This window comes from Trichomonas vaginalis, chromosome II (genome assembly GCF_026262505.1).
Source record: "Trichomonas vaginalis G3 chromosome II, whole genome shotgun sequence".
Lineage (NCBI taxonomy): Eukaryota > Parabasalia > Trichomonadida > Trichomonadidae > Trichomonas > Trichomonas vaginalis.
This window is the reverse complement of record NC_067204.1, coordinates 22709112-22734367: the sequence shown is the minus strand read 5'-3', so window position 1 is coordinate 22734367 and position 25256 is coordinate 22709112. Positions and strand designations below refer to the sequence as shown.

General features: G+C 33.6%; 12 protein-coding genes and 3 pseudogenes across 15 annotated transcripts, besides 2 other annotated features; 7 read left to right on the top strand and 8 right to left on the bottom strand.

Moving 5' to 3' along the window:
* Nucleotides 1–9888: part of a mobile genetic element that runs on past the window's edge.
* On the top strand, nucleotides 142–844 carry TVAGG3_0592480 (annotated as a pseudogene). Its single transcript has one exon. A coding segment is annotated over exon 1 (703 nt).
* Nucleotides 894–1157, bottom strand: TVAGG3_0592470 (uncharacterized protein; the record flags this gene model as incomplete). The annotated part of the gene is made up of 1 exon (XM_051239544.1): nucleotides 894–1157. The coding sequence occupies one exon, from the start codon at nucleotides 1155–1157 to the stop codon at nucleotides 894–896; it is 264 nt and encodes an 87-aa protein (XP_051097368.1).
* TVAGG3_0592460 (uncharacterized protein) lies at nucleotides 1188–1433 on the top strand (the record flags this gene model as incomplete). The annotated part of the gene is made up of 1 exon (XM_051239543.1): nucleotides 1188–1433. The coding sequence occupies one exon, from the start codon at nucleotides 1188–1190 to the stop codon at nucleotides 1431–1433; it is 246 nt and encodes an 81-aa protein (XP_051097367.1).
* Nucleotides 1456–2305, bottom strand: TVAGG3_0592450 (annotated as a pseudogene). Its single transcript has one exon. A coding segment is annotated over exon 1 (850 nt).
* On the bottom strand, nucleotides 2908–3590 carry TVAGG3_0592440 (annotated as a pseudogene). The gene has a single exon. A coding segment is annotated over exon 1 (683 nt).
* On the bottom strand, nucleotides 4240–4392 carry TVAGG3_0592430 (uncharacterized protein; the record flags this gene model as incomplete). Its single annotated transcript, XM_051239542.1, has 1 exon — nucleotides 4240–4392. The coding sequence occupies one exon, from the start codon at nucleotides 4390–4392 to the stop codon at nucleotides 4240–4242; it is 153 nt and encodes a 50-aa protein (XP_051097366.1).
* Nucleotides 4412–4813, bottom strand: TVAGG3_0592420 (uncharacterized protein; the record flags this gene model as incomplete). The annotated part of the gene is made up of 1 exon (XM_051239541.1): nucleotides 4412–4813. One exon carries the CDS (start codon nucleotides 4811–4813, stop codon nucleotides 4412–4414), a length of 402 nt encoding a protein of 133 aa, XP_051097365.1.
* TVAGG3_0592410 (uncharacterized protein) lies at nucleotides 4830–5789 on the top strand (the record flags this gene model as incomplete). The annotated part of the gene is made up of 1 exon (XM_051239540.1): nucleotides 4830–5789. One exon carries the CDS (start codon nucleotides 4830–4832, stop codon nucleotides 5787–5789), a length of 960 nt encoding a protein of 319 aa, XP_051097364.1.
* TVAGG3_0592400 (phage tail repeat-like family) lies at nucleotides 6116–7191 on the bottom strand (the record flags this gene model as incomplete). Its single annotated transcript, XM_051239539.1, has 1 exon — nucleotides 6116–7191. A coding segment is annotated over one exon (1076 nt), but the record flags the coding sequence as incomplete, so codon positions are not given.
* On the top strand, nucleotides 7210–7892 carry TVAGG3_0592390 (uncharacterized protein; the record flags this gene model as incomplete). Its single annotated transcript, XM_051239538.1, has 1 exon — nucleotides 7210–7892. A coding segment is annotated over one exon (683 nt), but the record flags the coding sequence as incomplete, so codon positions are not given.
* On the bottom strand, nucleotides 8062–8304 carry TVAGG3_0592380 (serine threonine-protein phosphatase family; the record flags this gene model as incomplete). Its single annotated transcript, XM_051239537.1, has 1 exon — nucleotides 8062–8304. One exon carries the CDS (start codon nucleotides 8302–8304, stop codon nucleotides 8062–8064), a length of 243 nt encoding a protein of 80 aa, XP_051097361.1.
* A 54-nt stretch (nucleotides 9889–9942) lies between the features above and the next one.
* On the top strand, nucleotides 9943–11996 carry TVAGG3_0592360 (acetylation-dependent protein binding; the record flags this gene model as incomplete). Its single annotated transcript, XM_001314159.1, has 1 exon — nucleotides 11414–11872. The coding sequence occupies one exon, from the start codon at nucleotides 11414–11416 to the stop codon at nucleotides 11870–11872; it is 459 nt and encodes a 152-aa protein (XP_001314171.1).
* Nucleotides 11997–13504: 1508 nt separating this feature from the next.
* Nucleotides 13505–17574, top strand: TVAGG3_0592350 (uncharacterized protein; the record flags this gene model as incomplete). Its single annotated transcript, XM_001314160.1, has 1 exon — nucleotides 14058–17519. One exon carries the CDS (start codon nucleotides 14058–14060, stop codon nucleotides 17517–17519), a length of 3462 nt encoding a protein of 1153 aa, XP_001314172.1.
* A 1776-nt stretch (nucleotides 17575–19350) lies between these two features.
* Nucleotides 19351–19380: a mobile genetic element.
* An 821-nt stretch (nucleotides 19381–20201) lies between these two features.
* TVAGG3_0592330 (ATP-dependent DNA helicase protein) lies at nucleotides 20202–22268 on the bottom strand (the record flags this gene model as incomplete). The annotated part of the gene is made up of 1 exon (XM_001330243.1): nucleotides 20202–22268. One exon carries the CDS (start codon nucleotides 22266–22268, stop codon nucleotides 20202–20204), a length of 2067 nt encoding a protein of 688 aa, XP_001330278.1.
* Nucleotides 22269–22373: 105 nt separating this feature from the next.
* TVAGG3_0592320 (uncharacterized protein) lies at nucleotides 22374–24991 on the top strand (the record flags this gene model as incomplete). The annotated part of the gene is made up of 1 exon (XM_001330244.2): nucleotides 22781–24991. The coding sequence occupies one exon, from the start codon at nucleotides 22781–22783 to the stop codon at nucleotides 24989–24991; it is 2211 nt and encodes a 736-aa protein (XP_001330279.1).
* Nucleotides 24992–25256: the final 265 nt, after the last annotated feature.

Below are 25256 nucleotides of genomic sequence, written 5' to 3'. Positions count from 1 at the left end.
CATGTTCCAAACTTTTATCGGAAGAGACAACAAACGTTCAGAAGAAGAACAAGATATTATTTTAAACTTGTTGTATGACATAACTGTCATAACAAGCTTTTTGAAGTAAAACCGCCATTCTCAAACCACTTCATTTTTTCGATGTCCGAACAAGCACCGAAGCCGAACACAATAGCAGATGTCCTTTCAAGGTTGCCAGACAAGCGCCCAGTTCAAATTCAAATTGCCCAATTGAAAGCTCATCTGACAAACACCATTAAGACTCTCCAAAGTAGTCTTATGACAGAGATGACCAATCTCAAAGCCGATGTCCTCATGAACCAAGCTTCCAATGAGAAATGCCTGAACGATTTCACGGAAACCTTGCGCAATTACGAGAGAGAAAACCGAGACCTTGCCAGACTCATCTACCGTTTCTTCGAAGAGATAGACGCCATCTGGAAGGTACTCGGAAAGGACAGAACATGCAACACCGTACTTCGTGAGTACCAAATTGAAGAAGGAATTGTCGAGGAAGAAGAGGAAGAAGAGAAGAAGAAGAGGAAGAAGAGAAGAAGAGAACACGAAGAAGAGGAAGTTTGGGCAACCCTTGTTGCCGATGACGGTTACGAAATTTCCCAACCCTACCCATACCAAATCCGCAACAAGGGAGACCGGCAAGGTTCTTACCCCAGTCCTCAACAACTTGGGACACTTGAACCTTAACCTTCGGAATCGCGGTTCAATCTCCATGGGCAAGCTTGTCGCAATTCAATGGGTTCCAAATCCAGGCAAGAAGACGAAGGTCAGACACATTGACGGTGACAAGCTCAACAACCGTAAGGAGAACCTCGAGTGGTTCTAAGAGTAAAAAAATTTTATTTTAGGGGGAAACCCCAAGTAAATTTAGGTGTTTATTTGGATAAGTATGTTAAATTAAGGGTAATTTGCAAAATTAGTTCCCGACCTTTGAATTGGGCTCTTTCGTTATCCCAGTTGCGTAGGAGGTCGTCCCAGAGGAGTTGGTAGAATTGCCAATCCAAGGACGATTTGTCCTCCCAGGCATTGAGGATGTACTGCTCGTAGAGTTTCATGACCTCTGCCTTGCACCAGACACCCTCTCCCTTGGAACGTAAGGCTTCTTCGAAGTGCTCGAATGCGATTGGCTGCGTGACCATCCGAAATGACACTTTTTGTCCGTTTGGTCAATGTTCGTGTCTCGTGCCATAGTCGACGAAAATACAGACAAACAGGTTATATATGAGTTTGAGACCAAGAATGGTGTAACTCGACCTGTCCGATTCAAAGACTCCGAGGGCGACCATGAAATTAAACGGAAATTAGCTAGGAAGGAATATAAAATGGACTGGTTGCCACCACCTCCACCTCCACCACCTTTACCTGTTCCTCAAGTAAATAAGCCTTTCCCGTTCCCAAGAATTCCCACATTTTAATTCAAATTCGAATAAAAATTTTTTATTTCATGCAATGTTTTATTTCTGTGCCGTCTTCAAGTATGCCCCAGTACTTACGCTTGGAGAGGACATGAACTTCGGTGAAAATTTTGTCCAATTTGAATTGACCCATCTTTTCACCGACCACCCATTTCAATGAGTTTGTTGTATCCTTCTTCGTTCGTCATGAGTGCGTCAATGTTCTCATAGTAAACCTTCACTTTCGATTTGACTTCGGAGAAGAATTTGTTGTAGTTGTCAAGGACTGCCTTTGCGAACTGAGGGTAAGACCAATGTTCGACAATAGGTTTTAATGTGGTTACTAAGCCACTTTGACCTTGAGTGAATTCGTACTTCAAAACAAAAGGAGAAAACCTTTCAACAAAGTTGTCGACCTTCTCATAATGTTTACTCTTCATCTCTTGAGGTTTCTTAATGGAATATCCCCATGTCGAATTCATAAGCAATTTGAGTGTCATTGCAAGTTTGGGGTTTGAAGCTTTCCTAATATCATACAGTTGTTGTATGACTTTTCCAACTGTATAGTTCCTTCCCGGGAACTCACCATCTTCGTTTGGAATTCCAGTCGGAATATATTGGACAAACCTCATGTATGCAGCGTTAAGGTCGACATAGTATATCTTTTCATCTGAGTCGAACTTGTCGCAACCAATTGGTCCAGTTTGTGGAAATTCAAGTGAGTCTCTTATCTTCTGAGAAACTTCTCCTGTTATCTCATAAACATCGTCGAAGCAACCTGTTTCATATAAAACCTTCTGACCTAACTCAGATGCTCTCCAATACAATTTGACGTCAATTGGATGTCTCAATGGAAGTTTGTTTATAGCATCTTGAAGTTCTTGCAACCTCATTGGAAGTTCTTCTGGTTCAGGTTGGTATCCGAACAATCCAACTCCTTTGGAATTGTGTACTTCTTTTGTACTAGAACTTTGTCTGGAACAACTTTTGGTCTTGCTAACAGTGAAAAGTTTGTTTCGTCTTTTGGTACAAAAGTTTCTGTCAGCTTGTCATCTGGAATTGGTTCCAACAAACCTTTCTCGAAAAGAATGTTTACAGCTCTGACAATGTTGCACTTGCCTTTTCCGAACAATGGGTTTGTAAGACTTTCGTTCAACATGAAGTGGTTGTGGACAATTGCAATCTTCAACCATGGTAAATTGAACTCAACAACATAGTCGTCATGTGAAGAACCTTTAGCTGTAGGTATGTTGACTCGGATATTGACATTTGCCAACGGTGCAATTTTTGCCAATTGACCTCTGAGAATGTACCTTGTCTTCACACATGACTCAAGATACTTCATCTTCTCATCTGTAACAAGACCAGAGTTCCTGAGACATGTAAGAATGCAAGGTTCATTGACAATTGTTTCAATTGAATTGTAAATTCCATACCTTGTCAAGTCAATGTCAGACTTATTTATGAACGGAAAGTATCCAGCATGTTGTCTGACTGCTTGAGGGTTAGGTTGGTACCATTCGAACTTGACACTTGCAATTCCTTCAATTGCATTCAAAATGTCTGAGTCGGAGTCAACCATTTGTTCTCTCTTTGTAGTCTTGAAAGCGTCAAGAAGCATTGCAGCTGTTGTGACATTGCCATGTGCATAGTAAATGTGACCATCCAAATCTGTTATGGTCAATCTGAGATTGTATCCTTTCTTATTTCCGTCTTGTATGGCAGCAAGTACACCCATGAAGCCTTCTTTGTTCTTTCCTTCGTCAAAGTTTACTGTAAAGGTTCGACCAGATGTAATTTGACTTCTAACTTCACGATACTTCTCATATGCATATCTTGTTCTTTCCATGGGAGCATGTGCGTCTTCACCTTTTCCTTTTTTCCTTCTCAAAGGATGCAATTGTTCGTCATGTTTCCAGTAGAATCTGGCAAAGCCGTCGTGTCCTTCAACTTGAGGTTCACTAACATCGAAAGGCATGTCCATAAGACGTTCTTCTTCTAACCTCTCTAGTCTGTTTGGATAATTTGCACGTGCTGTTTCCAAATCCATTTCGTAGCGAAGACCAGCCAGTTTGTCATAGACTTTTATGGGTCTTCCTTTCTATATTTAAACTTCTTCGAAACTCTCCAACCATATCTTTGCAACTCTGCTTTTATTCTAGCAGACTTTCTATCCATTCTATATGGGGGCATTTTTATAAAAATAAAAAAATGTTTTTTTCTTTACTTAACATAACCGCCTGCTGCCATAAGTCTTTGACGCCAACCCATACCAGCTAATGAAGGTTGACTTGGTTTAGTTTCCAAACTAAACTTTGGTTTTGGTTTATCTTCAGTTTTTGGTTTCTCTTCTTCTATCGGTTTTTCGTCACTTTTCGGTTCCTCTGACTTTACTTCACCTGCAGGAACAGTTGTGTTGTCAACATCTTCATAAATATCATATGCCATTTGTTTTTGTTTTCCTTTCAACTTTTTGTGTTTGTTGTAAAGTTTAGAATATTTCGACTCTAAGTCAATGAGATGTTCTATAATGAACTGTTGGTCAGTGAAGTAAACTTTTCCATCTGTTGTCTCGAAAGCTCCTTCAGACTTCAATATTTTATTTGTGAGAGTCTGTTTCTTTTTTGAGATACTAGCCGTTCCATTTCTATGAAAAGTGACTTTATAGTTAGGGTTTGTATTTCCAGACCTGGCACTTTCTATTATTGAATTTTTCTCTTCATCTGTAAGTTCTTTGACAGGTTTTGACAATGGTTCTGAACTTTTTGTTTGTGGTGTCAAATCTACCGTTTCAACTTCTTCGGTCATTTCATCTCAGTAAAAAATTTTAGTTTGGTTTGTTTTCAACTGGTTGTTGTTGTTTTTTAAGTCGGTCTAAAACTTCCTGAGGTATAGGAAGAACTTGACAAACACGTTGTGTAACTGCTGGAAGTCGACAAATCCATCTTGAACCCATTTGTCTCAATGCTGTATTGTTCATTTCATCTCAGTAAAAAACTTTACATTCCCCAAGTTTGAGGTGGTTGCGGTTGGTTATTGTTTACCCACTGTTGTGCATGGTTATATCCTCTGTTAAAGAATCTTTCACCTTGGTCCATATAGTGTCCTGCTTGGTTATAGTAGTCATTTGCTTTGTTATAATAGTTTCCTGCTTGTCTTCCTACATTGTCCATCCATCCTTGAACTTTTCCTCTTGTTTCAGGATTTGGAATAAGATTTGCTGCATCTCGTGCTACATCCCAACCTTTCTGTACAGTTTGTATAATAGGTTGTGCTTTCTCTTTAAGTATACCTAATGTACTCAAAATCTTCCTTCCAACTCCAAATACACCTCTGGCTATTGTTCCCACTGCGGGCAAAAATCTGGATGCAACTCCTGCTAATGCGCCAAATAAACCCATTTCTTATGGGTAAAAAATGACGAATCCAAACAAGGACCCCTATGTTTCTAAAGCGACAAAGAAAGCACTCATGATAAAAATCTTTAGTTCAACACCAAATGCTTGGTTTATGGATATCTTGGAAAACATTCCGAGGTATAGAGAAGATGGACCACCATACTGGCTAATATTTGTCGGTCAAAACACAAGATACTGTGAAGCCATACCATTACAGTCCAAAAATATTTTAGATATCTTAGCAGCTTTGACAATATTCGTTGACAAATACCATCCAACAAAACTGACATCTGACTGTGAAAGTTCTTTCAAATCAGATGATGTAAAAAACTATCTGCGTTCAAAAAATGTAAACCAATATTTCATTGTCGACCAAAACCATTCTGCTCTTGGTGTCATTGACGGTTGTATAAAAATGTTAAGAGACTTAAACCAACCACAAGGTGGTGAAGCAAATGAAATGTCATATGACGACAAATATAGACACTTCTCCATGGCAAAGATGAGACAAGTTTTAAATATTTACAATAGCCGTAAACAAAAAGGTTTGGGAAACCACTCCCCCGAAGAAATGAAAAACAACCCTGACTTAGAGAAAGACTATATATTTAATAATTTAGTCAAAAGAGACAAACAAGAAAGAATGCCGGGCTTCAAACTTCAGAAAGGTGACAAAGTAAAAATAGAAATACCTAAACGCGACCCATATGAAAATACTATTGACTATGACAACAATGGGAACCCGACAGGTACTCACATTCGTGTTCGTAAAAATAGAAGAAAGTATACAAGAGAATATTATGAAGTTTTAGGCAAACATGGCAAAATGTACACACTGCAAGCAGAAGATAAAACTACTATTGTCAGACCTCGTTTCAAACTTGTCAAAGTTCAAGGTGGTATACTTTCAAAGACAGTTCCTAACAAATATAAGACAACTCCTGACGAATATGCTAAAGAAGTTGAAAATGACGACTAAGCATTTCTATACCATGCGTAAACTGTCATGTAAGGTGGCATGTAGTCTTTACTTTGTCCCGTTGTTTGCGTATATCCGAAACGCGATGTGTATGGTTTCCATCTCCCTGAGTGTTACCCCAGAAACAATTTATAGCAAACTGAACGTTGTCTTTAACATCATATCCTTTACCTTTTTTCATTGCTGACCAATCCCAAAATTTATGCTTATGCCAACCTGCTTGAGATGTACTTAAATCTATGTAGTGACTGTGTGCAGGTAAATTTTCACCTGAAATCGTTTTACTTCCACCTGTTTCCTTTGAAGAGTTTGCACAATACAAAAACCTGTCGACTATTTGAGTCCAAGTTCCAAAACCCAGAACTGTTTCTGGTCTGGTAGAGTTCATTGACGTATAAATAGAGCCTATAGGATATAATGTTTGAAGCATTTCTGTCTTTAATGTTTGAAGCTCTGTTTTGTCTGCTTTCTTGTCATATAAATCTTGAGCAGTGAATTTAATATTATGTTCATCCTTCATGACATAAACATCTTTACATCTAATGTTTCTCATCGTCGTTATGTCGTCATCCGATGTTAAACCTTGTGGAAAGTTAGGAGGTTTACAATATAATACATCCCCACCAGTTTCTTCAACCGTTCCTTCAATACTTTCTATAGCAACAGTTGTAAAACTTGTATGTGTATGGTTCTTATTTGCTTTCTTCTCTAACTCATCGTTAACATAAGTTTTATCTGCTTTAAGGTCTAAACATCCTGAAACCCATCCTGTATCGGCTTTAACTTTAAAAGTCTTCGATGTCCATTCATGGTACCAGTCAACCCTTTCTATAATTTCTTTATCTTTTTCGTTAACATATTCCTTATCTGCTTTCTTCTCTAACGCACTAGCCATAAGTCCCTTATCTACCTTATTTTCAAGGCTAACGTTTAAGTCTGTTATTTCAGATATAGAATGTGTATGAGTCTTTTTAGAATATTCGTTTTCAGCTCTTGTCACTTCACTTGACATTTTATTGTCAACATATGTTTTGTCTGCTAGTTCAGGATGAGTATGTTCTTTCGTTGCATATGTTGCATCTGCTCTGTCATGTTCTTTTGCTTTTTCAATGACATATTCTTTGTCAGCTTTGTTGTCAACATCTGCTTTCAAAAGAAGTTCATTTATAGGTTTCTCGTTTAAAGTTCCTTTTGTTGGATTTATACAGACAGTATGGTTCTTATTGTCTTGAAACAGAAACTCATCTGTCATTGGGTTTAATGTCAGTTTTAAGTTTCCTTCTTTCAATGACTCAGATATCTTAGAATAGTTTGAAAAGTTTGTTGTGTTCTTATTTAGAGCTTGTATAATGAGTTGTCGGTTGTGTTGTATTTCTCTCATAGACGCTGTTTCATTTGACATTTTTATTCTAGATAAAATATGCTTCCAATAGAAAAAGAAAATTCAAGAGTTGCTACAACTAAACCATTAGATGAACTTTTTACTAATGTCGGTCAAAAGTTTGAGACAGAGACCGTAAAGCATGAAGGCTATCGTTTTGACTACCCATTAAGATGGTTAAGAGACCCATCTGTCACAAAAGCTATTGGCTTTCGTAGAATGAAGTTTGTGTCTGTAGAAGATAAAAGTTTTCCATTTATTGTAAGGTTTCATATAGATTATATATCTGAAGGGAAACGAAAAATGTGGGAAGAAATTGAGCTAATACAAGTTGACCTTTCATCTTCTCTACAGACTGCGTTAAAAAATATAGAAGATAAAATAAATTCATGTTATGCAAAATATGCTGATGAATATGCAAATACCGAGAGCACACTTTATGTGAGAATTGTATATGACAAACAAAATTCACAAGTGTCATTTCAAATCTACGAAGACAATCCAAAGAAAGACGAACAAATATATACAGAATTCACTGCAATGTCATGGTATTATTTGCAAAGAATGTTAAATCAGAAAGTCGAACTTCCTTTAGCAAATATTTACAGTCGATATGCAAGAGATGAACCATATTTATTTAAAGATGTTTTCGACCCAGCTGCTATTATTGTTCATGCTTCATTTTCTGGCGCCCAAAACTCTTTTTTATGCTTGGCAAATGACTTTTACGAAAAACCTACAAAGTTATACGAACCACCAAGTGGAAGTATTTCAGACTTTCAAGTATGGTTTTTACAGATGGAAGAAAAAGAATAATTCCATTATACCATGCGTTTTACTTAGAACTTAGTTTCATATACAACTACTATCGAACGGTAAAAATATAATTTTTTAATACGGTTGAGGTGTTGGATTTGGTTGCCAACTAGACTGTGGTGCAGGTTCAGGCTGTTGTATAACAGGAGCTTGCTCTTCTGGTTCAGGGTCTTTAGGTATAATACCAACAAACTGACCTACTCTTTTACCAATATTTTTGACTCCGTTCCAAATTCCTCTTCCTACGGTTTTTATTCCATTCCATATACCTCTTCCAACATTTCGAAAGAAGTTTCCTATCTTACTGAAGAAACCCATTTTACTATATGTAAAAATCTAATGTCCGCCTAGTCTCTTACGTTTCCTGTTGAGTTCCATAGCATTCTTTAACTGGAGCTCATACATTCTGTTTTCTCCTCTGGTAGAAAACATATTCTGGGTCAACTCCTGTGTTCGCGTCATCTGCATAAAGTTGTTTATATCCCACTTCAGGGTTTGTATAAAACTCTTTCCATCTCATATTTGCATACCATGGTGGCAAACCTAACGCAGCGTCATTTGACATGGCAGTTTGCATTTGTACATCTGTTGGCACTTGACCATAGTTTGCCATTGCAGTTTGTATTCTAACTTCATTTGGAATATTCTCTGGGTTTGGTTGTCCAGGTTGCTGTGCATTCGCTAAGTTCTGTGCGTCCATTTAATATTAGATAAAAATATCTCTTACGAGTACATATACTGAACATTTGCAGGCATTGGTTCATCTTCATATTCTCTGTACTTTTCTGCCACGTCAAATAAATAAATGACACAATGGAAAAAACCTAAAACAAGTAGTCCGATTTCAAACCACATTTACTTACTAATAAAATTTCTTTGTTATGACACTTTCTCCAGTTTATAGGACCTCTCTCATATTCTATCTTGTCATATATAAACTCATAGTCATGTATGTCCTCTAACCATCTCATAACGGTTTCCAAACCACTTTTATCGATGTAAAGTAAAAGCATGGATGGTTATGTATAACGTCTAAAGTTTCTAAAGAGTCTCTCAAAGTCCAGTCTACTTGGTATTGAAAATCCCATGTGTTATAGAACGGCGGGTCCACTATAAGAAAAACATTTTCCTTGTCTTTATATTTTTCATACAAATCTGTCCAATGACATCTCACAAACTCTATACCCTCAATATATTTATCTATGTCCTCTTTGAAAACATTTGTATAGTTAAGATATAAAACTTTTGACATAAGTGTTTCAATGTCATGAACTCTTATAGCACCACTATATAATAGTCTAGCAGATATACTATTCCAGTCTATATATTCTGCTTTTTTCAAAACCTCTCTCACAATTTTTTGTTATCTAATGGTATACGTTCCATCTTACCTATAGGTATCTTTTCTTTTAACTCTTTCAATATTTTGTTAGTGTCTGGAATATGTTTGAGACGGTCCATATAGTTGTCGAAGTCATTGCATATAATCTTTGAGTCTGGGAATATTATATGGCACAAATGGGATATATAGAAACTTCCACCGAACAAATCTACAAATGTTAGACCATTCGGTAGTTTCTTAAGTTCTCTCAATATAATATCTTTACATCTACTCTTATTTCCAAAGAACGGTAACGGTGGTTTTGTAAAATTCATTTATATATAATAATAAAAATGTTTTTACCCGAAAAGTGACAGAAAAGTGACAAACCATGAAAACATATATAATTTGTGAAAAGCGACACATTATATAATGTTTTCGACCCAGAAGAAGGCTTCTTCCCAGAAGCAATGGAGGAAGAAGAAGAGTCCTCCGAATATAAACTTCATTTATACAAAACATCTTCGGGGCTAGAGGGCACGAAGTGCCTGGAAGCCCCACTACCTTTTTTTTTTTTTTTTCAGGAGGTAAAAAATTGAAAGAACTACAATTTTGAATTAAAAATAAGATTCATTCTGCCAAATCAAATTTAATTTATTAAATTACTATCGTACAATTCATAATTGGCTTACTTGCGTAGTAAACTCAAATTGAAAATGAATTTTCGATACATAAATTGGGTACTATTCATTTTTACGCAGTTGTTTAGACAATTAAAGGTATATTTATATCAACTATAAATGCTTCAAAATCATTATTCAATTGCATTCAAAGTGTTATTCATATTTATCGTCCGACCTAAGATGTTATTTCCAATTCAATTTTTTCAGGGGGTATAACTTATGAAGTACCCAAAAATTCATCACAAAGTTAAACTAACATTACCTATATACATATATTATCTCTTTCTTAGCAATTTCACTGAATATACATTAATTTCTGGCGATAAATTTATATTAAGAAATTCAGCATCTTTGATAGATAGCTGATATTCAAAATAAGAAGCTGTAATGTTTGACTCATGGTGATAAATACCACCATGAACGTTGCAATGATCAATGAAACTATTTGAAATTATTAATTGTGTTCTATCACCAAATCCTTCAAATGTTTTATCGTTACATCCGTTATTGAAAATTGCACAATTGTCTATATTAATTGTCATACTTGGAGTTGAAAAAAAATGAAATTACTTCTTCAGCGCAATTAGTAACTGTATTATTTACAATATTACAATAACTAATATTAGAACTTGAATCATAACCAAGGATGATCGCATCTGACTTAATTAAACAGAACAAGCAGTATTTCGTAATTATTGGTGTATAAATAACAGTAATATAAAATCCTGCAGCCTTATGAGCAACAATATCTGTCATATTTATATTTTTGATTGAACAATCTTTTATTTTCATGTGAAAAACACATTGATTTTCAGAATATTTTGTAAATTCTTCTTTTCCAAGTTTATGATATACACTTTCTGAGATTTTACACGTAATATATTGCCATTTTCCTTGAAAAAAATCAAAATTTAAATGCTGTCCTTTATTTTGAGTGCCACAATTTATAGAAACTGTTCGATATTCAATATAATCTCCTTCAGCTATTAAGTGTATATTAGCTGCTAAATTTTGAGAGATATAGTTATTTTTGTAAAGCGTGTTTGCATTTAAAAATTTAATTGAGTTATATCCTTGATTAATATTAATGACTGTAGATGATAATGATTCGAATATACAACGATTGATGAAATATTTATCAAGTGAAGTAGTAATTGTCGGATTTTGTTTAAATTGAATTGGATTTGGTTCTGGACTATCATCTGGAAAGAACTTTGTCCATAGACTGTTAGTAGATGAACAAAATCCGACTGAAAATAGGAGAAGAGTCACCATTAAAGTTCAAATTTGAACTTCCAAAATAGTTAAATAGACATGAGCGTTATATCTGGAAAAACATCGTTATCAAGTAAGTTTGTTGGATTTTTCACAGGTTGCTGAGATTATTTTGATGATTGATAATTTTGTCAATTTTTATTTCATAATGGATGATAATGATAAGAGATGGTGCAGACATTTTATTGATGAATTGTGGAAATGGAAGATTTGCCAGCCCTTTCGATATCCAGTCGAACCAGAAATAAACAATTGTCCAGATTATTTTCAAATTATTAAGCAACCAATGGACTTCCAAACAATTAAATACAAATTAAATCAGAATTCTTATGAAGATATTCGCGAATTCTTTAATGATTTACGATTAATAAGTTATAATGCAAAACAATATAACGGCGAAGATACTTATTACGGAAAGATGGCAGGAGATATATTAGATGAAGTTAATAAGCGTGCAGAACGTAAATTAAAATTCAAAAATGATACATTAGATGAATTAGAAAGTTTATCAGCACAAATATCGACACTATTAGCAAATCCACCACCTGAAGCTACAGTAAGTCTTCCGGTGAGAGTTAATGCAAAATCAAACTCAAAATCTTACTGAATTTTCAATATTTTTTTATTTTGTTTTTAAACACCATGTTCATATAAATGTATGTTGATTTGTTTATGAGATTGTTTCTATTTTATACTTATTTCATGAAATTTTGATAAATGATATAATCTCAATTATTAGAAACAAATCAATATTTCGGAGATATGCTTCGCTTAATGTGATTTAAATAAAGTGTTATTTATAGTTCTATGTAGAACTCATTTTTATTGAATGAAGTTCAGAAATGAGATAGAGCTTTATGGCATGAAGGTAAATTGTTATTTTGGCATCTCATTATAGATATTGAGAAGTTTTCATGAATTTGCCAAGCATTCAAAGTTTTCATGCAGATAATCTCAAGTTTCATCGACATTTCCTACTTTATTTAAGGGTTTCGTTTTGCGAAAAAAACGTACAATACGCAATTTCGGTAAAAAAACATTTAGCTAGCAATTTCGACCTTTGACTCCACTCAAGACGTCACTTTTTTAATTTTGCGGTATCATATTTTTGGAAAATCTTTATGAATATTATATAAAAAGTCTCTTTATATCTATATTCATATTTTTATCGATTTTTAAAGTTTTTGCGAAAAGTATTCAATTATTTTTGCTATTTGGTCGGGTAAATGTCAGATTTGCGACATTTTCTGATATGATATTCAGATTCTACGTTGATATAATGCTTATAGAACCCTCTTGCTATTGTGTCAAAATTGCGAAACCGATAGCAAAAATATCTCGCAATATCAAATTGAGATATTGAGTGAATTATGCATTATAGAGATTAAATCTGATTTGTGAAACATCTCATCAGTTTCTAGCTAATTCAAAATCTTTACTACTTCTTATTCGATTAAAATGAAAAGGGAATAGTTTCATTATGCTTTAAATGACAGCCTTATAATATATCATAGTTTTCGCTCAATATGCAGCATTTTTTTTTCGAAATCTATGGTCAATGTCCTAAATACTGATTGCTTTGCATTCATATCTCTTACATTTTCTATACAATCACTATTCATTGCTATTCCTATCTTTTTCATTTTTGTTTGTTTCTCATAATTTCTCAAAAACATGATAACTTGATATTTGTAAATATCATACTTTATAACGTAAATAAGAACTTGACCTATTAAGAAAAGCAGTAATGAAAAGAAATCTGAAATTCATAAAAATTACAAGTTTCTGATGACAATTAGCTTAATTAAACCAGGTACAAGATTATATAATTGTATTTTCTATCCAATTATCCATATAATATCTTATCCAGAAAAAATAACTTGATCAATACCAAATGATTTTTTAACTAGTAAATAAAGTATTTTCTTTACACACACATTGTATATCATAGTTTTTTTTTTTGGTTTCGCAAAACATCCAAAAACAAATATGCTATAAAAGTGACAATTTTAGCAAAACGAAACCCTTACTTTATTTTAACTTTAGGCAAGAATATAATGCTTTTACAAAAGCTGTAATATTTTTATTTTGTATCTTCTGAAATATAAACCATTTTACAACCGCTTTTGCTTGAAAAAACCGATTTGAGGTTTTCAATGGATTTTAATAATTACAATATATATAGCATTATTCACGATTTGAAAACATGGAAAAAAGTGCCATTAGAGGAGCAAAATATGAATGAAGCTCCGATTTATAATTCAAATATTCATTTATTAAAGACAGACACACCACATCAAATCTCGAATAAATGGCGATTTTTTAGATTTGCAACAATATATCAGAACATATCAATCAAAAATACAATTTTATCGTCATTTTCCTTTTTTTACACGCTATTGCTCACACCATTAGCAGCTGTATATCCAATATTATGGACCAGTACAGACAAAGCTCCAAATTCTGAAGTAACAGATATCACATTTTTTCCTAATTGCGAAAATCTAAAAAGAATATTTCCCGGAATCATATCATCCAATGTTTTGAATTCGATCTCAATTATACTGATCCTACTCCCTCTTATTTCCTTTATTTGTTGCTTTTACTATTCTGAGAAGCTGATCCATCTACATCCTTTCCTTTCTCAACAAATCATTACGATTGTGTATCCTTACAATTGCGTCGTCTTTTGTAATTACGTAATCAGATTAGCTTTTGCAAATGAAGATTTTTCATCGCGAGCAGTTACTATTTTCTACATTATCTTCTTCGTATTGCATTTATTCCTATACATGGCCCTTATTTACATCGATAACAACTCAATTATCTCTCCGAATAAAATTACTGGGGAATGGTTTATAGGATTTACATCTTACATGCCGCTAATCATGCTACTTGTAATGTTCACCTCAATACAGACACAAAACTTAGGACAAGCCGCATACTATTCATTATTTATTATATCTTTCTTGGTTTTACTAATAGCTATATACTACGTTGCCTACGAAGTTCCCATGCTCAATAACCTTCTTAATTCTATGATTGCTTCTCATTATACGGTCACATTAATAATATTAGCCCTAGATTTCATCAAAATCGACTTTCAAGTCTCCACACCTAAGTATTTATTATGTTTTGTACCAGTAGTGTTCTCATTGCTCTCTTTATTCATCAGATTCATTACTGATCGCAGAAGAATTGTGATTCAGCAGTTTTTGGATCAATTCGATAACCAAGATGGTAATTATACAGTTTCTGCCATTGCAGCTACATTGGAAAGCCTCACTACTGAAAGACAAGTCAGATTATTGATTTACGAAGGTTTTCAATCCGGTAACAAAACGGTTATTTCATCGTCTTTCGTTCAATTTTGTTTAGAACGGTTTCCAACTTCGACATGGATGGTTAGCTATGTCTCCTTCCTGTTTGCAGTTAACTGGGGCACAAATGACATCATTTACAGGTTCATGCTCCATACATTGAGTTTAGATTACTTTGGAATCCGCAATTTACAGATGTATCAAGCGATTTATTGTTTGATGCAATCATCTGAGAAGATTTCACCTGTTATTGCGAGAGAATTGGATGATTACAGGTGTGAAGTTGTACAATTTGCTTCGATACATAGAGCATTCTGGAGATCCGTCATTACCAATGATTCAGATGCCTTCCACGATACTTTCTTCGCTTACCACTCCCAACTCAAAAAATTATCAAGAATATTAAGAAACTTGACAATGAAATATCCATATAATTCAAGTGTTGCATGCGAAAATGCCTTGTTTTATGCAGATATGCAGCATAATTTCCATAAAAGTTCTGAATGTTATTCACGTGCCGCTCAACTTTTGAATTCAAGACGAACATTCATTGTCAATGATCTTTTCTACAACTATTCGATGATGTTTCCCATCTCCAAGCCAACTCTCAAGGAAGAAAACGACTTACAAGAGAAGATTTCAGAAGAATTAAGGTTCATTTCACTTTTGGAGTCACATGAACACGCTTTGAGGTATATGACAATTGTATCTACAAATGACGAATATTTGCAGGCAATGTCACATGCTTTCTCAGTTCCAACTAATTACCAACACGTTGAAATTTCTTTTGAAAAAGTGAGAACGATTATTTTGTATTCAACTTTTGTCATATCTGTTTTATTTTTTGTTTCAATTTGTTTAACTATTCTTAGATTGGTTTACGAGAATGAGAAAGAGCGAGATGTTTATGAACTGAGTTGTTTGATGATGGAAAGAATGATTCTTTTCAGAAACGAAGTTCATTTGGCCAGACAAGATGTCAGATTACTTTCCAACGTTTTGACAGAGGATTACAACGGAATTTTGAATTCCTCAATTTACTATAACATCTCAGATGATGATTGGAAGACAACAGTTAATGGTTTATATATATTAGCAATTAGACACGTCAATGACATTGAAATTGCTTTAACAAGACATGTTTTGAGATTTAACGCGAGAACTTTGTATCAAGATATTCCATTTACTCTTCCAAATTGTAATGAAGTCAATTGCACATTGAGTTATTTGTATTCCGGACTCCATTTCATTTTATTCTTCATGTTAAACAACAAAGATGGTGACAGAGATTTAAATGACAGATTGATTTCTTCTCTTGACACTTTTTCAATTCCTTTAGTTGAATTATGTAACAATGTTTTCAACCAAATGGTTCACAGACACAATGAAACTATTTATAATAATATAAGGGACCATGAAAGGACATATATAGAAATAATTATAGTTATTTATTGTATTTTATTGTTTTTGATTATATTGTTAGTTTATTCGATGCATTCTATGCGACAAAACATGTTTGGAGTCATTAGAACAATCCAATCTTCAATGTTGAAGATGATTTCAAGTTTGTTTGATAAAATGCTCACTTTGGAGCAGAAACAAAAACAAGTTTCTCATGATTATACATTTTTGAAGTCAATTTTATATTTGTTTTTGTCTTTTGCTGTAACAACATTTTGTCTTGTGTTTTTGTTGGCAATCAACATCCAATCAAAGAGTACAATTACAGAAGCAAATAACTCTTTGGATGTTATGGTTGATCCTTCAAATATCACGAGTTTTGCAACATTCATGGCCGCTGTTTTGGAATATATTGTAAGAGATGGTATAAATAGAAATGGTGTTTTGCAGACTTCTTCTATTAATTACATGGCTTTGACTGTTTATCAGAGTTGTTTGTATTTCTTGTTTAATGATACTTGTTTCAATTGTTACACAAAAACAAAGTTTTACGAAAATAATCCAAGAGTTGTTATGTGGACTGTTACTTACGTTTTCTTGGTTTTCGCTGTGATATTTTTGATTTTCTTCATTTTTAATTTACTCAAAGTTATTGATGTAAGTAAATCTGTTGAAGAAATAATGAAATTCGTGCCGCAAGGAGCAAGAAAATCTAATCCTGTTCTAGCGAAAATTATGGTAGGAAAAAGGACGCCTTTCTCGGAAATCTCGGAATTCGCAGAAAATTGTAAGACGACGGTGTCGAAATATGACTTTTTCGTTACGTTTTGTATGGATCCTTTAGAAAATATAATTGAAACAAAAGGTGATGTGAACGATTATTTCCCATTCAAACCACAAAAATTGTCAGATATCAGGGATTATATCATGAATCATTCCAATGATAATCCTGATTCGATTAAGCAGTTCTTTGAACAAAAGAAACCATTAGATACTCGCAGCGTTTCTTTGGATAATGATAAAGAGATTTCGTTGACATTCTCAAGGAAAGGAGCGATTTTACTTGTGAAAAACGATGTCCATCATCATACTTCGAACAACAGACAGAGAATATTTGAGCAATTACAATCTACTGTCAAAGATAGAATGGATAGAAGAAAAGCATCGAGTTTTCCACAGGCAATTTTGATTATGTTGCAAATTAATAATAAGAAAGTTTTAACTGATGTTTGCAACAAATTAGAGACAATTGGAAAAGTCTTGGATACAAGATTTAGAAGAATCGTTTGTACTGTTCAAATGGAGAAGACGAAAGAGTTTGTTGATATGATAAACTACTTAAAAGAACATTATAAAGGTGAAATCAAAGGTGTTTGTCATTTCGGAGGTATTGTTTCTGTTTTACAAAGTTCGATGACAATTGAGAAAACAAGAGTATTTGGTCCGACATACGATGAAGCTAAAGTAATGATTTCTCGTGTTCCAAATGGTGAAATCATATTCACTGAGAAATTACTAAGTGCAATACAATAACTTTAATATATATTTTTAATTTTTTTATTATGTTTGTATAATAATTTTATTTTTAAAGAATTTATTTTGTTTAATTCATCTTATAGATGTTTTTATAAAGGTTCTGAACAATATTTAGATCCTTAAAGCAATAACTTCTCATAGAAAAATATCATTTACTATTCTGATTTTGGAAATTTTAATTGAATAGTTTACATAGATTTTTTAGGAAATCGGTCTCAAATTATATTACAATCATGAAATTGTTGCCGCAAAATACCGTGGATACTTCTATTTACGTGTATTTGAACACAACCACAGCATTAGCCGCTGTTTCGCAAACGAAAGTGAAGCACTTGAAGTCGACACTTTCAGAAAGTACTCCATTCTCTCACATCTCAACGAGAGTAAGTTTGTAAGTGATGACGGCAAACGTCATTTTATCCTTGAATACCCAGCCAAAAACAAATTTAATTCTTGGTCACAACTCCTAGATCCATATTACGACACAGATCGCACTGTCTACAAAAATGCAACAGGTTTTGAACCTGATGATATTCAAGCTGATAATCCTAACAATTATGAATTTGCCAAGTTTGGCGGTCTTGTTCTAGACTCTAAGAATTTTACTTTGTTTGATGGACAGCCCAATCACAAAAATTGGTGTTTTGCTATCGGCATGTACTGCGATCCAAAAATCGGAGACTTTTATAATAATGGAATCCCAGGATTTTGCGAAGCAGAACCACGCGTCAGACTTTTTGCAAGAGTTAATTCAGTTGAAGTCCCTTTGAATTATATATTTCACGATAATTTATGCACACAAAATATTTGCTATCGTTCTCAGTTGATTCGAGCTTTTCTTGCATCATTGTATGTTTTCATATCAACATGACCTATTTTTTATTAAACTTTTCTCTTGTATCCCCATGATCTCAAAGTATTTTTCAATGGGAAAATGTTTTTTGGGTATCTACTAAATTAACATATTTTCTATCATAATAATCAGTTGAAGTCGTTCGAAGATTTTTGATTGAATAGTTTACTTTTTTTTTTCAAAATCGGTCTCAAAGTATTTCATGACCATGATCATGTTGTAGCAGAATATAAAGGATTTTTCTATTTACGCGTTTTCGAACACAACCATAGCACTTGAAGTAAATACTAATGGCAAATACTCCATTCTTTCACATTTAAATGAAAGGAAATTTATAAGCGAGGATGGATATTACCATTTTATCCTTGAATACCCAAGTAAAGGAAAATTTAATTCTTGGTCTCAGCTTCTAAATCCATTCTATGATACAGATCGGACTGTAGAAAAAGATGCAACCAAATTCACGCCAGATGATATACAAGCAGACTATTCTAGTAATCGTTTCGGAGGTCTTGTAAAAGATCCATACAAATACACATTATTTGATGGACAGCCACGGACCTCAGACTTTTGTTTTGCCATTGGTATGTATTGTGATCCCAGGTCGACATCTTGGATAAATAAAGGTGTTCCAGGATTTTGTGAAGCTGAATCTAGAGTAAGACTCTTTGCACGCGTCGATTCAGTCGTCCCTCCTCTGACTAATTTAATGCGTAAAATATTTTGCACACAAAATATTTGCTATCATTCCCATATCATTCAAGAACTTCTTCTATCTTTATATATTTATATATCCATATAACCTATCTGATACTAATATTTACAGCTTTCTGATATTTTCGCATAAATTCAAAACTAACGATTTTAAATAATAAAAAAGTTTATAAGCCTTATTAAGTAATATATAGTGATTTATGATAACTTTTTCCCCGACCATGGATATTAACTTTTTACCTTTGAAATATTTCGAAATATTGAGAGAATGTCCGAAAGTGGTTAGGGCACAATTAATTGATAATTTCAAAGCAGGAAAATGTTAATTTTGAGATAATGAGCTGCTGAAATAGGATTTGCCCTTTTTTTAATTCTGTCAGCGCCAATAAGGTAATAATAATTTTGTCTTAGGATAATGGTTCAGGATACCTCTTAGGACTTTTTATAACTTTTTCAAACGAAAATAATGTGAAAAATTATCTAGAAAATCAGCTTTATTTAGAGACAATTCATATTCATAATAAGTAGCTGTAACGTTTGCCTCTTGGTGATAAATACCCCCAAGAATGTCGTAATAATCTCCTTCAGCTATTAAGTATATATTAGCTGCTAAATTTTGAGAGATATAGTTATTTTTGTAAAGCGTGTTTGCATTTAAAAATTTAATTGAGTTATGCCCTTGATTGATATTAATGACTGTAGATGATAATGATTCGAATATACATCGATTAATGAAATATTTATTGATTAATCCAGAGTTTATATTGAATTGGATTTGGTTCTGGACTGTCACCTGGAAAGAATTTCGCCCATAGGCTGCTAGTGCAAAAAATAGAATGTCACTTTTTCACTTTTTTCCCTTTCCCCATCACAATTTTACTTTCTCAATTTCACATCTATTGCTACATTTTTAATGATTCTATGGAAAAAGGACATGATACCAGATCTAATTGATTCAGATGCAATAAATATAATCGATTCTCGTCAATTTTTCGTACTCTTATATGATTTTGGAGAATATGTTAAAATACACTCAGATAAATTACAAGATTATTTTTATAAATCAATATAAACAAACAAAAAATAATAAACAAGAATAGTCAAAAAAGATATTAGTTCTTTTGTGTCATCTTTGGAGGTTTGAACTGTTGTGAATTGCCACTTGAAAGTCCAGGACGCATCATTCTTACTCCTAACCTTAATGGTCCTGTCACTTTTTTGATTTCAAGTGGTTTTATTTGTTCAGTTTTTGATTCATTTTCTTCCTTCTTTTCCTTGTTAGTAGACAAAGGAGAAATGATTCTCAAATCCAAATGAGGACGACTTCTTATTGATATATCTTGGAAAACTTTTGGTTGATTTTCAACTGATTGCTTCGCAGAAACAAAATCCAATTTCAACTGTCCATTCTCTGTTTTATCATCTTTCTTCATCGAATTCATCATTCGAACAGATGTAAATCCTGGAAGTTCTATTGGTTTGTCACTTTTCACTTCACTCTTGTCGCTTTTCTCCATTTGATTTTCTTCTTCTTTTTCGATAAAAATATCGAAGTAAAAATCAGAAATTTCAGATAAATAAGGAGAAGGTTTCGATGATTGCGAGAAAGACATAAACAAATTTTTCCTTGCTCTACTCATTGCTACATAAAACAGTCTTCTTTTCTCTTCTTTATCTTTCGATCTGTTTGACGGCCAATTTCCAGAATTCAAACCAATAATAAACACATTGTCCCACTCCAAACCTTTTGCCTGGTGTACAGTTGTCATTTGTACAACATTGTCTATATTCTCTTGTATTTCATTCTGATTAAATTTCAGTTCATCAGCGAAATCTCCTGGATTTAAATCCAAATTTTCTGGTTTTTCTGATTCAGAAATCAAATCATTTATCAAATTGTCCTTTAGATTGAGTTTATCCGCGATATCATCAATAATACTTTTGATTCTCATGTCTTTGTATCTACCAACTATTTCAGAAATTTGATTTGTTGCAGAAATTTTCTTGATTATTTCTGAATTTACAATTTTTTCATCAAATTTTCTTTCAGATATTAAAAGCAGCAAATTACAGATTAAATCAAAAGACTGACCTTCATATTTCTGTTTGTTCTTAGAGATTTGTATCCTCCTGTTTTTCATCTCTTCCAAGATCTTCAAACTTTGTTTCCTCGTCCTAAACAAAACCGAAATTGTTTCAAACGGTTTTTTATTTTTTATTTTTTCAATTTCGTTGCAAACCAAAACTGCTTCTCTTTCTTGATTCAACGCTCCTAATATCTTAATTCTGTTCTTCCCAAGCGGCTCGTTCAATGAACATTTTATAGATTTTTTGACACGAATTTTATTATTTTTAATTAATTCTGACATTGCTTTAATAATGAAGTTTGGACATCTGAAACAAGTACTGAGTGTAAATGTTTCCGCGTTTGTAAATTTTTCTTGGAATTGTAATAATAATGAAGAATCAGCACCTCTCCAGCCATAAATCGTTTGATCATCATCACCAACAACAGTAATATGTCCATTACTATTAAATAAAGTATGAATTAAGTCGAATTGCGTTTGTGATACATCTTGCATTTCATCAACGAGACAATATTCAAATCTACGTTGGTAATATTGTAGTGCGTATTGGTTATTACGTAATATCTCTAATGGATATGTTATTAAGTCTGTAAAATCAACTAATTCTTTTGATTTTAATTCGGCTATGTATTTTTCGAAGATTGAAGACAGTTCTTCACTTTCGCATTTCTTTGTTACTTTGTATAGTTGAAGAGCGAGTAATAATTGCTTTCTATCAGCGATTTCTGGTTGTGGAAGATAAGAACTTAAAATCTGATATTGTTCGTTCTCTGTAATCAGTCGAAACTTTTGTATCCCAATGAGAGAACCATATTTAGCAACAATGGTTCGTCCGAATGAGTGAAAAGTGGAGACCGTTAATTTTGAGACTTCTAAGCCCATATTTGTTAATCTTTGTCTTAGTTCTTGGGCTGCCTTTCTGGTGAATGTAATCACGAGTAGCCTTTCCGGTTTAATTCCGGATTCAATGAGATGCGCAATACGATGAATAATTGTGAACGTTTTTCCAGATCCGGGACAGGCAACAATAGCAATAGGATGGTCAATGGATGCATTAACAGCATTAGCTTGCTCCTCTGTAAACTTACTCATATAAAATTAAAGAAATAAAAATTCCGATGAGTGAACTTCCTCTTAACTAAAAGTGACACCGTCACTTTTAATCAGCCGGTTGACAAATTCGACAATTTTAAAACACTCATATTCAAAATATAATCAAAATATTAAGCATACTTAACATTATGATCATTATGGTTATGCGTGAAAGCTAATTGCTACTTGTATAATATAAGGATTATATGAATATATCTGATGCTTTTATTTCTTCTCAAGCTCTCTTTTTGTAATCGATTTGATGATTATGGAGTTGAATTTAACGACGACTTCACAACACTCATCAAAACACCAGACCGAATTCCAGACAATTATGTTATTTTGTCCTCATGTGTCACTATCAGCGGTGGATCTAGTTCACTGAAGAGTTCTTTTGCAAACTGTTTGACCACCATCAAAAGTATCTCATTTGGTCTAAACATCCAACTCCAGACCACTTTTCATATGTATTCAACGGTTCTTCTATTGAAAGTATTGACTTTTCAAACTGTATGAAAATCACAACCATTCCTGAATCCTGTTTTGCATACTGTAATAAACTCACCTCAGTTAATCTTTCCCCAAAACTATTATATATCAAACCAGCCAGTTTTTACTATTGCACAAGCTTAACTAGTATTAAACTTCCTGATAGTCTATTAGAAATCGGATCAGATGGTTATGGTCCATTTTCTTCTGCATCACAATTGTCTCGAGTTGATATTTCCGAAAATTCACAATTAAGAGTGATAGGAGATGGCTCATTTTCTTGGGATAAGCTTACATATTTTTACATTCCTCAAAATGTCACAACAATATACGGCTCTGCATTTTCTTTCTGTAAAATTGAACGATTTGAGATACATCCATTAAATAAAAATTTCAAAACGGATGGAACCTCGTTATTTTCCGGCGACAACAACTCCACACTAATTCAGAGATCTGCTGCATTAACATCAGGGTATGTTGTTCCTTCATATGTTACTAAATTAGGTGATTCTGCCTTTGCCACTTCTTCTTTACCATCAATCACATTACATGATAAAATTTCTTTTGTAGGCAGGTATTGTTTTATGAGTACAGGCCTTTCAGAATTTATATGCAACAGTATAATGACAACAATCCCTTTTGCATGTTTTCAAGGCTGCACCAGACTTAAGAAAGTTGTTCTTACAGAAAATATTACTAAGCTTGAAATTGGCGCTTTTCGTGATTGTCCGTCTTTATCAGAAATCAATATGCCAAATTCTTTGACTTACATTGGTGAGAGAGCCTTCCAAAATGATATATCTCTCTTGTATCTATTTATTCTTCCAAATGTCAATTATATTGGACCGGGCGCATTTGGTAATTGCCACAAAAATCTTTCTGTTAACACATCATTGAATACATACTGTTATTTCAGTGATGGTATGCTCATCATTGATCAGCAAACAGTTTTGAGTGAATATTTTGGTTCAGATTCGAAGAAAGATCTCCATGTTCCATCTACATGCAACAAAATCAATGCATATGCATTCCAGAAGAAACAGCTAAAGAGCATGTCATTCGACAACAATCCATCATTAGATGTTGAATATGCAGCATTTCAAGAATCAACAATCCAATCAATTTCATTTCCATCTGGTCTCAAATCTCTCAAACAATACGCATTCCTCAACTATAAATCTCTTATTAGTGTCACATTCCCACAAGACTGCAAGTTGAGCATTATCTCATCCAACTGTTTCCAGAACTGCAACAGTCTTAGTGTTCTCACTCTGCCTCCATCTATTCGTAGCATCGAAAACTATGCATTTTGTGGATGCAAATCCATCCGCGACATTGGTCTCCAAAACACGCAACTTGTCAGCATTGGTACCAAATCATTTTATCAGATTTCTTTACGCACCGCCATTCTTCCATCCACCGTTACCTCTATCGATATCTCAACATTTGAAGAGACATCGTTGACATCATTCTCTACCTCATGCCATTCTATTCCCGATGGCTGCTGTTTGTCATCTCCCGACTTGTCTAGTGTCACACTTAGTGAAGGTGTCGAACTTATTGGCCAGCGTGCATTCGAGAGCTGCAACATCGACGAAATCCTGCTTCCTAAGTCGATCAGTGTCATCTCCGAGTTCTGTTTTTCCAACAACGAACTTCTTTCTAAGTTCAGCATCTCAGTTAACAGCAGCTTATTCGAAGTTCGCAGTGGTTGTTTTGTTGGATGTCCACTTCTTAAGAAGATCACACTGTTCCCTGACGAAGGGAAACTTCTATTTGGTAACGGTGCTCTTATGACATTCGACCAGACTAAGCTTTACACATTCCTCCCATCGAGCGACATCCGAACATTTGTTGTTCCTATGATGATGAAATACATCAATCCTAAATCATTCTACAAGTGTGATAAACTTGTTCGTGTCCTTTTCAACGGCAACTACATCAACACTATTGGCTCAGGTGCATTCATGGGCTGCAAGAACCTTAACTTCATTTTTGTTAGTTCACCTAGCATCGAGAACATCGGCATTGATGCATTCAGTGACTGTCCTAATCTTGATAAATGCGGCACATTCAGCATTCCTAACGAACTTAAAAGTCTTTTCCTCTCTAAAGGTGTCAAATCTATCTCATTGAAAGAAGACTGTGTTTCTGACTGCAGAAGTGTTATTGCTAACCACTGTGGACACTTCTCTATCACTCAAATTTCTGTTTTTATTTCTATGATATTATAAACAATTAAATCAAAATTGTATATTAAAATATTCTCCATTTTTAAATTCAACATTGAAAATATTATAAGTAATTGTAAAGATGATAAAATTAGTTTATACAATCTAAAATTATAGTGTTTTTAAAATACAATATTCATTATCTTGCATCAATATTCAAATTTTTGTTATTTTTTTCCTATATTGATGGATACAAAAAGATCTAAATACTAGCAAAATGAATATTTTAGCTTTTAAAAATTGAAACGAGCTCAAAAAATTCGTTATT